We start from the raw sequence: 12,500 nt of genomic DNA, 5'->3' as shown, positions 1-12,500 counted from the left end.
AACCTACATTACTGGCAGAGATTTTTTTATCAGTCTAGGAGATCATGTGTCTGAAATATCATGTGTCTGAAGTCAGCATAATGTAAACTTCCATAGCTACGCAGATGATACCCAATTGTATATTTCTATGGAGCCAACTAACCCAGATGGCATTTGCTCCCTCACTGCATGCCTAACCTCCATTAATCAGTGGATGAGCAAAACATTTTTGAAACTAAATGATGACAAAACAGAGGTACTTTTGGTTGGACCAAAACTAAAGCGAGATATTGTTCTTAGTAATCTGGGAAACTTGGCGCACCAGGTCAAACCAAAAGTAACAAGCCTTGGTGTCATCTTAGATGCAGAGTTAAGTTTTAAGCCCCATATCAGTAAAGTTACTCAGACAGCCTATTTCCACCTGAGAAACCTTGTCAAAGTGCGGCCCTTTTTAACTCAACAAGATGCAGAAAAACTAATTCACGCCTTTATCACTAGCAGGTTAGACTACTGCAATGCACTTTTCACTGGTCTTCCCATCTAAAAAAAATTGGCACTCATACAGAACTCTGCGGCTAGACTTTTAACTAAGACCAAGAAGAGAGAACACATCACCCCTGTGTTGGCTGAACTGCACTGGCTCCCTATTTCCTATAGAATTGATTTTAAGGTTATGTTAATTACTTACAAAAGCTCTGAATGGCATAGCACCTTCATATATCTCTGAGCTTTTAATATCTTATCAACCACAAACTTAGATCATCCAATTCTAATCTTTTAATCGTACCCAAAGTGCTCCACAAGCAAATCTTTCATGGAGAAGCTGCTTTTATCCATTTTGCCCCCAAACTATGGAACACCCTGCCTCTGTACATCAAGCAGGCGAGTTCAGTAAATATTTTTAAAAAAGATCTGAAAACATACCTGTACAGGAAAGCTTTTAGTTAACTCATCTTATCCTGTAGACTACTTTTTCAGATTATTCTACATCTGCTGCTATTGGAGGGCGCAGCCAGCCAGAAGCAGATGGGCTCCCCCTATTAAGTCAGGTTCTGCTCAAGGTTTCTTCCTGGAATATGGGAGTTTTTCCTTGCCACAGTTGCCATATGGCGTGCTTATGGGGGGTAAAGGGTTAAGGCTGCCAGTCTTATGACATGTTATTTTTCTATATGTTGCTGAGTGGATCATAAACGGCCCCAGCAATGAAGAAAAGTGATTGATAATGACTTTACATTTGAAGCATGTAACACAATAATAGTCAGACTGACTATTATTGTGTTACATGCTTCAAATGTAAAGCAATTTGAGCTGCATTCTGTGTATGAAAGGTGCTATACAAATAAAGCTTATTATTACACACACACACACACACACACACGCACACACACTGTTACGGCCACTCTGGCCTCTCGGCTGTGTTCTGCTTATTCTCCTCTCGTAGGCCTGTTCCTGCGTGTCCCGGGATAGGGGGTGTGCCAGCGTACGGGGCGTGTCCCACCTAAATTTGGCCTTCCAGAGAAGCGGCGGGAGCTTTGCGTTGTGTTTTGTTCTGTTGTTGTTTTGTACTTTGTATTACATGTTGTCACGTAATTAAACCCTAGGCGTGAATTGTCGCACTTTCTCCTGCCCCATTTCTTTGTTACCGTTGAGCCGGGTAACACACACACCACACACACACACACACACACACACACACACGTTTCCATTCCCTACTTATGCCAGCATACAAGCATACAATGTGTCTGACATTATTGTTAAGCTAGTGTGTGTGTGTGTGTGTGTGTGTGTGCGTGTGACTAACGTTCTTGTAGAGCTGTTCAGAGAGCTCTCTGGTGTGTTTGGAGATCAGCGTTGGATTCTCCTCCTCCTGATGACGACGCTCCACATCTGCTGCTACCAGCTGTCAACAACAACAACAACATGTAAACAACAACAAGAACCTAACCCAACTGCAACCATAACATATAAATACAAACAACACCAGCAGCTTAACAGCAACACTACCAACATATAAATACAAACAACACCAGCAGCTTAACAGCAACACTACTATAACATTACCGTCATTATAAACATCCACACCGAACCAGACTAGCAACATACACACACACACACACACACACACACACACACACACACGCACACACACCTGGTCGAAGAGGTCAGTGGTGCGGTAGGGCGGCCCTCTCTCGGACACAAACCCAGCGAATGCCATTCCATCCAGAACCTTCGACAGGAAGTCTGCTTCAATCAGCCCACGCTGAGACAGGAAGGCAGTCTGACACACACACACACACACACACACAGACACACAGATCAACTTAAGGAACATGTCATGTAATCCACATATAGACATATCGACACTACACACTAACATCGGAGTACGTGAATGGAGTGGGAGTGTGTGTGTGTGTGTTACCTTGTGGAAGTGTATGACTGGTTCAGGGTGGATGCGGATCAGCTGCAGGCAGGAGCGGTACCCCTGGAAGAGCTGAGAGAAGAGTCTCAGAAACACGGCCCTCAGCTCCTTATCCTGGGGGAGAGACACCTGTTAGCACAGGAGGGGTGTGTGTGTGTGTGTGTGTTTGTTTGTGTGTGTGTGTGTGTGTGTGTGTGTGTTACGGACTGAACCTCAATCCGCAACATAAATGAGACAGAACAGCCGAAGGGCTCGAATCTAAGGGGTCTTTAATACAAAAATAGAATTTACAGTAACTAAGAATAAATAATTGTCAGTTCAAAGTCCGATTATGGCGTCCGTGAGAAGCAGGGACCGTGCAGCTCAGTCGGCGAGAGCAGGAACAAAGGCGTGGGTTGGACCATCTAGCTCAGGCATGCGCACAAGCATCCTCTTCACCTGTGCACAGGTATGTTTTATAGGCCCACAGCCAGATCTCAGGACATGGGTTGGCCCAGAGATAACTAGCAGGGGCACGCTCTGAACGAAGTTTGTGGCCATAGCTACCAACAGGGGGAGCCAAGCCAGAGTTACTATCGGGTGACCACCAAGTACAGGGGATGCGTAACACTCCCATCCCAAAATGGTGGCTTGTCACCATAAGCGTAGCTCTGTAATTAACATTAGCCTTACAGCAACGGTATGCCATAAATGAGCTTAGACTATTAGAAGAACTAAGAAATAGTAAAGCTGTACTGAGGTCATGGGCAGGAACACAGTACAACAAAAATGGGCTTTGCAAAACCACGTTGCAAAAGGACAGCTCCGGCTCCGAAATCGCTCGCGTCCACGGACAAACTGAAAGGCCTACTATAATCGGGGGCAGCGAGAACAGGACTGGAGAGCAAGAGACATTTTCGAATGCTTTCTGACACGTCTCAGACCACACAAACTCAACTAAGGGACTAAGCACCCATACAGAAAAATCAAGGGAAAAAATATATTCACATATATGCAGCTACATCCAGCTTTAATTTAAATAGATGGCTACAATATATTTAATACATATATAGTACAAGAACGTATATATGCAAGTATATGTGGGATCCAGCAATGTAACATATATGTGGATATCGTACATGAACATATATGGTGAATATATTATTCAATTAACTTATTTGCACCATGATTTGCACACAGGCAGTGATGGGTGGGGTTTACAAAAAACCTTCAACTTCAAAATACGTCACTACCAACGTACTCTAAGGTCGTTGGAATAACGGTTAAAATGTTTGCAGCTTTTTCACTACATAAGCATAACTAACAGCTACTAGTCCAAATGTAAAACGTTTGCTCTGGTTAAGTGGATTGGCGGGGAGTATGAGGGCAAAACCAGTGTTTTGCAGACTGACTGCATTAGTAGACCTAACGTTAATGAGGAAGACTTTTTCAACTGCTCTGGATGGGACAACATCTTGCTAGAAACTAACGTTATGTGGTGGAGGGAAGGAAGGCTCTTGGCCGGTTTTCGAGGCCATGGTGGTCAAAATTGCTGGTAAGTAGATCTTCATTGTATGCTGAATTGCTTTCATATAACATTTGCAGAAGTCGATGTCCGAATTAACAATGGTATTATTGGTGGAAGCTGGAAGCTAACCTTTGCTACTTTCTGTAACATTAACGTTAGCATAAATTAGCCAGCGCTAGCTTTATTTTTTTTACACCTGAAAGGGGTTTGAAAAATAAATTCACTGAGAAACGTTTGGACAATTAATGAAAACGACTTGTAATGACAGAGTGAAATACCAATTTAACCTGTCTCCCGGCCATATTTGGTAGTATATTTGCCTCTGGCATGTAGATTGATAGCTAGGCCTAATTAGAAGCTAACGGTTAGCATTATTAGCCTAAGGTGTAGACATTCTATGCACTGTGGTTTAGCTAGCTAGCTGCTATTGTTGCATCATGGACAACACTTAGAGCTAACATTAGCTTTTTTTTTTTTTTAGATAGGATGTAATGTGGTATGTGCTGGAGAGTATTTAGAGTGGACGTGTAGAAATTGAAGACACAAGTACTGTGCTTAATTTCATGGAAATGGCATTGCAAGTAATGTGTTTTGTTTTTGTGCACTATTAAACTACTTTGTCATGCTTTGTGCACTGACATTCTTGCAAAACCATTCATACCCATGCTAAATTATGGAAATGTAAAAGTTGAATTGTATTGAAAAGGACCATGTATGTGCTATATTTGAGCACTGAAACCCCTTTTTTTTACCTTTTAGAGAGGGAGGCAATACTTGAAAGCTACATCAAGGACACCGGAGGAAGGACCAGAAGACCTGAGACCAAGACGACCCAAGCCCAACCCGTAGTATGCTTCACTGACAAATTTTGATGTTGATGCTTCATCATCACATAGACCAAAGGTAATCAAAAATTTATGTTTACTTATGAATATAACTTTTTTGTTAAAAGTCTATTTTCGAATGCAGAGCATAACCTTTTGTTTCTGAGAATTTATACATTTGTTTGAGTAGTTTTGATCTTTTGAATGACAAGAAATTAGCTTCAAGCTACTGGGGACACAAAGTGAACTGAAATACCTTTCCAACCATATCTTTCTATGATGGTTGGTACAGCTTCCCTACAGTCTCAGATAGCAGTCTCAGATGGGAGACACTTCATGAGTGGGAATATCCCAGGACATTACATATTACACGAGTATACCCTTTACCAACGCCACTCTCATTCATGCTGTATATTCTGTTCACTTGCAGGTTTCAGAGAAGGCTGGTAGAGCTCTCTATTAGTGTGAGCTGTGGGAGATAACCAAGAACTGACAACCACCTAAAGAAGAGGTGGCGATAAAGGCTCTCCAAGAGGAGGTTGTGAGTCTGAAGGCTTTTATTCAACAAGGTTTGTAGAGTGTTTTCATACAGATGTGAAATTTTACATAAAAATGTACATGTTTAACTTTAATGAAATAGCAGCTTCTTGGTTGTACAAGTTTAGTAAAAAATTGAGGATGAAACTAACTTTTCCTTTCAGTGTTTTTCTGTGTGCTTCTCTCTTCGATGTATATGGTATATTAGTTGTGTTGTCTCATTTAAAAGTGTTAGGCTGTCTGTGTGGACTGCTTCACATTTTTGCCTCACCATCATAGATCTTTTCTGTGTTAGTAGTAACTGTAACTGTATATAGTATATAAATAGTAACTGTAACTATTTGAGGTCCTAATTGATTGTGCTATTTTTTAGGAGGCACTTAGAGGGAATGCCTGGACCCTGAGAGGACTAAGACGATAATTGGTGAGTTTATTTTATTTGTATGTCTTTCTCTCCAACTCACTTTGTATTTATCTCCAATTATCGTGATAACACAACAGTGTTTCTGCACTTTAGCATCTGTATTTGTGTCACTAATATTTTGCATGTTCTATTTGTATATGTTCTGTCTTATTCAGAGGCCACCCTGAAGCAGTTCCCAGGCCAGACACTCACTCCAGATTGCTGGGCCAGGCAATAAATGCCAAAGTGACAGAACTGAGGTTCCATAACAAAAACAAAGATTTTCAATAAAATAGAATAAAAGATAACAGAAGTGTTGTGTGTTTCTTCCTCTTTATACTGATACTATGGTTGATTTTAAGTAAACACAATAGTGAAATATTTATTGATCAGTGCGGAAAATATCAAACCATAGTAGAATATCAGAGACATATATGTCTGAAATATATAGATCATGTGATCAGAATCTTCATCAAGGGTCATGGGATCATGCTTTTTAGTGTCATATATTTAAATATATTTAATTATATGCATAAAATATAAGAAAGTGGCCAATATTGAATATTTACTTATATTTTGAAATATATTGATACATACATGGAAATATATGTATTTAACATAGATGTAAATATATTTATTTAACATAGATGTGCTTATACTGGAATATGTTCAAGCTGCATATATGTGAATATATTATTTTTCTGTATGGGCAGGTCCGTGAGTGGGGCCACAACGGAGGAAAAGTTAACGCAAAAATCACGATAGTAGCCAACCATTCCGAGGAATCGTCGTAGCTTGTGACAGTTAACAGGCACTGGATAGTCTTGGACGGCTGCTACCTTGGCTGTTACGGGGAACACATGGCCACCACCAACCACCCGACCCAAGTACGTGACCGTTGCTTTGCCGAATTCGCACTTGGCCAGATTGAGGGTAAGGTTCGCTTTGGACAGGCGACGGAAAAGCTCTCTATGCTGTAGCAGATGATTAGTCCACAAATCACTGTATAGAATCAGATCATCCAAATATGCCCCACATCCTGTCATTTCTTTAATGATTGCGCATTCCAAAGGCCATGACAGTATATTGCAGAAATGAGTCGGGGGTGACAAAGGCAGAAATCTTTTTGGCTCGTTCCGTAAGCTGGACCTGCCAGTAACCTTTCAGGAGATCCAGCTTAGTCACAAACTTCGCCGAGCCAACACGGTCAACACAGTCATCCATTCGGGGCAGTGGATAACTGTCCGGAATGGTGACTGCATTAACACGCCTATAATCCGTGCAAAAACGGTATGACTGATCACTTTTAAGGACTAATAAACATGGAGGACTCCACGGACCTGAACTATGTTCAGCGATGTTGTTGGAGAGCATATATTCAATCTCCTTTTTGAAAATTGCACGTTTTAGTGGATTGACCCTGTATGGATGCTGCTTAATTGGAGAAGCCGTACAAGTACTTTGTCGCCAGGCACGAACGAACGTGCTTGGGCCTTGCGATCATACCAGGTTTTCATTTTAGCCTGCGCACTTAGGAGGTTTTGTCGGGCGAGTTCACGAGCCCTTTGTAGTCTGGAACGAAAATCACTCACAAATTGTACAACACTACGAGAGCTAGGTGCACTCAAGGCAATAGGCACACAACATCGTTTTTGAACGACTGGTGATAGCGCTCTAAAGCGCCTTGGGACTCCGGGTGGAACGCGCTGGAGGTACAGTGCTGAACATGGAGTGACTTCATGACCTGGGAAAACATTTTTGCTGTGAAATTACTTCCCTTGTCACTCTGAATTATCCTAGGCAATCCAACAAACGAGAAGAACTTTAATAAAGCCCTAGTCACGGATCGTGTTGTAATTTTCCTCAGAGGAATAGCCTCCGGAAAACGTGTGGCAGTACACATAACAGTGACTAGGTATATATAGCCGCTCTGCGACCGCGGTAGCGGGCCCACACAATCAATGATGACATGTTCAAAGGGGTCGCCGATGGCAGGTATTGGTTGTAATGGTGCTGGTGTAATCGTCTGATTCGGTTTGCCACCCACCTGACAGACATGGCACGATTTGCAATACCTGGCAACGTCACGTTTCAAACCTGGCCAGAAAAAGTGCTGGAGTATGCGATTATAGGTTTTTGTGACGCCCATATGACCAGCGAGACCATCATGCGCAACACTGAGTATCTTTGACTGGTACTCAGCGAGACCATCATTACTCAGCGAGACCATCATGCGCAACACTGAGTATCTTTGACTGGTACTCAGCGAGACCATCATGCGCAACACTGAGTATCTTTGAGCGGTACTCAGCGAGACCATCATGCGCAACACTGAGTATCTTTGACCGGTACTCAGTTGGAATCACTATTTGATAAACATTGCCCCACTCTACACCACTGCGCATGATGGTCTCGCTGTGTCTGTGTCTGTGTCTGTGTCTTACCAGCTGTTTAAGGTTGGAGGCTGCAGTTCGTGGGGGAGGAAATGCGTTGTCTGCAATCTCCAAATCGGGATGCAAAACCTGTAGAGAGGTGAGAGTGTCAGTGTGTGTGTGTGTGTGTATTACTGTAGAGAGGGCAGTCTGTAAGCGCTTTCAGATATAACGTCCGGAGTATATGCGGAGGTTTGTCAAACGGAGGTCCTACCCTTCGGATGATTCAGATATGATGCTAACCTGCGGACCTTATACTGACCTTATACGGACGTATGTGTGAACGACATACACGCACATTACATAATCTCCGTGTGGTTGTAGAGTGAGGGGTGGGGGGCTTGTAGAGTTCACAAGATGCGAGATATGACGCAGAATATATGTGGCCGCTGCCTGTCACAGCTGCTTTTTGTTTACAAAGTGTAGCCTAGGCTATGCATTATGTAGGCTAAAGAAGAGAAATCTATTGTGCGTAGGCTAATACTTGAAGTAGGCTAGTCACGTAAGTGCGCACTTGAAACTGACCTACAGTATTTGTATGTGTGCTTCGAATAAGCATATTTATCCGTTTTCAACGTTATGTACCAGAATTACTTGGCTATAGAACCCCAAATCTGGTTTGCGTTGGAGAGAGCATGCACAAACTTTATGGTAGGCTACCAGCCAATTCAGTAGGCTAACTCAAGACTTCAAGGCCATCATACAACGTTTTTAAGCAACAAAAAAAATACTAACATAACAGTGAAGTTGTTCGTTTTGTCATGGTTTATTTTTCCAAAAGCATCTTCTCCCCATGTGTCTATTGCATTTACGTAAGGAGCTTGGAACAAAGTTGGGTTTTCTTCGTTTTCATTTTCTCTAGGCATATTTATGCTCAGCAAATAGTGAGCTCAGCAGGTCATGAGAAGGCTATTAATGAACAGAAAACCGTGTTGGCTAACAATTTATTAAATACTCCTGTTATTGCCTGCCTTTTCAGCGCCTTCTGCTTATGGTGCTTCAGTCTTTTGAATTCGTTTGGCCTTGCCATGCAGTCGTAGGCTACAACGTGCCGTTCCCTTCATGTTGTCACAATGTTGTATGCCCTCATGGACAGTAGCTTCATGATGTCTGCATCTTTCCAGGTCGGAGATTTTCTGGACAGCACTATAATGTCCGGAGGAAATACTAAGAGGGGGGGGGGGGAAGTAGTAGAACAACTGGCTAAATTCAGACTTCCATATGACCGGTTATGTCTTACACGTATGTCTGAAAGCGCTTACTGTGTGTGAGTATGTGTGTGCGAGTGTGTGTGTGTGTGTGTGTGTGTGTGTGTGTGCGCGAGTGTGTGTGTGTGTGCATGTGTGTATTACTGTAGAGAGGGCAGTCTGTGTGTGTGAGTGTGTGTGTGCGAGTGTGTGTGTGTGTGTGTGCATATGTGTATTACTGTAGAGAGGGCAGTCTGTGTGTGTGTGAGTGTGTGTGTGTATGTGTGAGTGTATGTGTGTGTGTGTGTGGGTCAGGGATGGAAATGAAATATTTTTTCCACCTGCCACTGTTGGTGGTGGATTCCATATTCTACCAGCCACTCAACTTGTTTACCAGCCACTAGAGAAACGGCATGAAAATGTGATATCATGATTATAGATGGCTACCCAAAATGATCACGGTATATAGTATAAGTATATATACTTTTTTGATCCTGTGAGGGAAATTTGGTCTCCGCATTTATCCCAATCCGTGAATTAGTGAAACACACACAGCACACAGTGTACACACAGTGAGGTGAAGCACACACTAATCCCGGCGCAGTGAGCTGCCTGCATCAACAGCGGCGCTCGGGGAGAAGTGAGGGGTTAGGTGCCTTGCTCAAGGGCACTTCAGCCGTGCCTACTGGTCGGGGTTCGAACCGGCGACCCTCCGGTTACAGGTCCGAAGTGCTAACCAGTAGGCCACGGCTGCCCCCAATCATCCCCCAAATGCCGGTAATCAGCATTATTGCGATACGACTAAAATATGCTGAGTTTTGCCCTAAACCTACCAGCTGTCCTCCAAGCACAGTAGCAACAAAACTAAAGGCCAACATAACCACATTCATATGCTCTAGTGTCTTGTCATAAAAGTGGTGTGGCTCCTTTAACTACATCATCTGATTGAAATATGTACAGGTATCAAGGCTATATTTAACATTTATTTTCTATTTGGCCTGTTATGAAATCATGCACTGAACAATAAAAGCACAGCTCAGCTTTAAGAAACTTAATGCTTAGCATTTTGTGAAACTACATTGGAGAAACTCTGGTTTTTAATATTTACAGTTATCTAGGCGATATTGTTAACATTTATTTTGTATTTGGCCTTATCGTGTATTACAAAAGTCCAAAGTTGGAGACCTTGTGAACATTTGCTTCAAATTCAAAACCGGATTACTCTGGAATGGCATAACGGAATGCGTAACACCTTTGTGTTCGGTAAGTTCTGCTGTTTATTCTGATATGCCGTTTGTAATTTCTTCAGTAGCGTGTCATCTTGTTTTCCGTGAAGGTGTCGCGGGCTGGATTAAAATAGCTACAGGCCACTTCAAAAGAGAACTATTCGTGTGAGAATATTAGTCTGTGAAGATCCACAGATCTTTTAATTTCTTAGTTTCTTAATGGTGGCAAAAAGTGAAGCACTGCACCAGTACCTATAGGCCTATAGTGCTGTGGGCAGCGGCTCACTTAGTTGTGTTTGAACTTCAAATCAGCGTGATTTACCCTTATAGCGTGGTAACGTTACATGATCCCTACAGACACTTTCTTATTTTTAACCGTCAATAAGTATGAAAATTAGACCGGATTGTGGAATGCTAGCTCTATTTATTTACAGCCACAGTGGCTGGTAAGTTGACCAAATTCACCCGCCAGCGCACAAAACTACCCACATTTGGCGGGGGGCTTGTGGCTAATATCCATCCCTGGTGTGTGAGTGTGTGTGTGTGTGTGTGTGTGTATTACCGTAGAGGGCAGTGTGTGTGTGTGTGTGTGTGTGTGTGTGTGTGTGTGTGTATTACCGTAGAGAGGGCAGTGTGTGTATGTGTGTGTGTGTGTGTGTGTATTACTGTAGAGAGGGCAGTGTGTGTGTGTGTGTGTGTGTGTGTGTATTACCGTAGAGAGGGCCGCCTGTGTGTTGTACAGTAAAGGCTCAGGCAGTTGAGAGAGGTGGATACACTCTGGAATCTTAATGGTCCCACCGTCTAGATCAGCAATGATCACATCCAGCTAACACACACACACACACACACACGCATGCACGCACGCACGCACGCACGCACACGCACGCACGCACACGCACACACACACACGCACACACACACACACACACACATTGTCAAATTTTTGTCATTAATCAGCATTGAGCATTTTTTTGTATTTGGCTAAACAATACAAGCTATCCTACAAAGATAATGTGTGTGTGTGTGTGTGTGTTACCAGTTCCTGGATGTGGGTCTGGAACATGGAGTGGACCCCGATGATGAAGGGGGTGGGAGAGCTGAGCACCTCCAGCAGGCGAGACGGCAGGATTGGGATGTAGGGGTAGCTGATGAACACACACACACACACACACACACACACACACACACACACACACGCACACGCACACACGGACACACACGGACACACAAACACACCCATACACACGGACACACAAACACAAACCCACGCACACCCACACACACATGTTAATAGATATGTGTTGACAGCACACCCGCACCCAGACACAAACATACAGCATACAGACAGAGAAAGACACGTACGCTCGCGCACACACACACACACACACACACACACACACACATACACACATGCACACACACGCACACAAACACACACACACACCCATTGTTTCTTGGTGTTTTATGCCCCCAACATTGTGTTCAAGGCAGCGCTGCCTGGAAGGCACTAGGGTTAGGGTTAGGTGCCTTTAAGTCAGCGGTGGCAGCGCTGCCTGGGTTAGGGTTAGGGTTACAACAACGTTGAGACAACGTTGGGGGCATAAAACACCATTGAGCACACCCACACACGCGCTCGCACGCACACACACACACACACCCACACGCGCATACTAAGAGCTCCATCTTAACAACGCAAAACGGAATTATGAAAACGCAAAGTGCAAGTAGCTTTGTGGGCGGGTCTTGGGCGCTGTTTCTATTTTACCGGCGAGATAATGACTGTTGCGCCCGACGCAAATCTAAAATGGGGTGGTCTGAAGTAGCTACATTACTCATGGGTGTGGTTTGGGCGTAACAGGCGTGCTTGCTCCATAGCATGGGGATTTGCCAGCTCAGCAAATCTAAAATGGGGTGGTCTGAAGTAGCTACATTACTCATGGGTGTGGTTTGGGCGTAACAGGCGTGCTTGTTCCATAGCTGGGGATT

At 43.4% G+C, this 12,500-nt stretch overlaps 1 protein-coding gene and 1 long non-coding RNA gene across 8 annotated transcripts in view; one reads left to right on the top strand and one right to left on the bottom strand.

The window, feature by feature from the left end:
- Positions 1-6,042, top strand: part of LOC121693968 — an 8,003-nt gene extending 1,961 nt beyond the window's left edge. Inside the window, exons 2-5 of one of the 2 annotated variants that reach the window (XR_006025626.1) lie at positions 4,665-4,808; positions 5,160-5,298; positions 5,640-5,690; positions 5,846-6,042. This is a non-coding gene — a long non-coding RNA (uncharacterized LOC121693968). Of the gene's footprint in view, positions 1-4,283; positions 4,809-5,159; positions 5,299-5,639; positions 5,691-5,845 lie in introns of those variants that run through there. The other variant, XR_006025625.1, reaches the window with a different exon arrangement.
- Positions 1-12,500, bottom strand: part of sbf2 (SET binding factor 2) — a 104,030-nt gene that overhangs the window by 43,822 nt on the left and 47,708 nt on the right. For all 6 annotated transcript variants that reach the window (XM_042073823.1, XM_042073826.1, XM_042073824.1 and 3 more), the window contains 6 exons: positions 11,551-11,659; positions 11,227-11,340; positions 8,114-8,191; positions 2,399-2,512; positions 2,129-2,257; positions 1,781-1,879 (listed from right to left, as the gene is read on the bottom strand). In XM_042073823.1, the coding sequence (XP_041929757.1) occupies positions 1,781-1,879; positions 2,129-2,257; positions 2,399-2,512; positions 8,114-8,191; positions 11,227-11,340; positions 11,551-11,659 (643 nt within the window). The remainder of the gene's footprint in view (positions 1-1,780; positions 1,880-2,128; positions 2,258-2,398; positions 2,513-8,113; positions 8,192-11,226; positions 11,341-11,550; positions 11,660-12,500) is intronic.

This window comes from Alosa sapidissima, chromosome 20, assembly GCF_018492685.1.
Source record: "Alosa sapidissima isolate fAloSap1 chromosome 20, fAloSap1.pri, whole genome shotgun sequence".
Classification (NCBI taxonomy): Eukaryota; Metazoa; Chordata; class Actinopteri; order Clupeiformes; family Clupeidae; genus Alosa; species Alosa sapidissima.
Note: the sequence above shows the minus strand (reverse complement) of the source record. Positions and strands in the feature narration are given on the sequence as shown.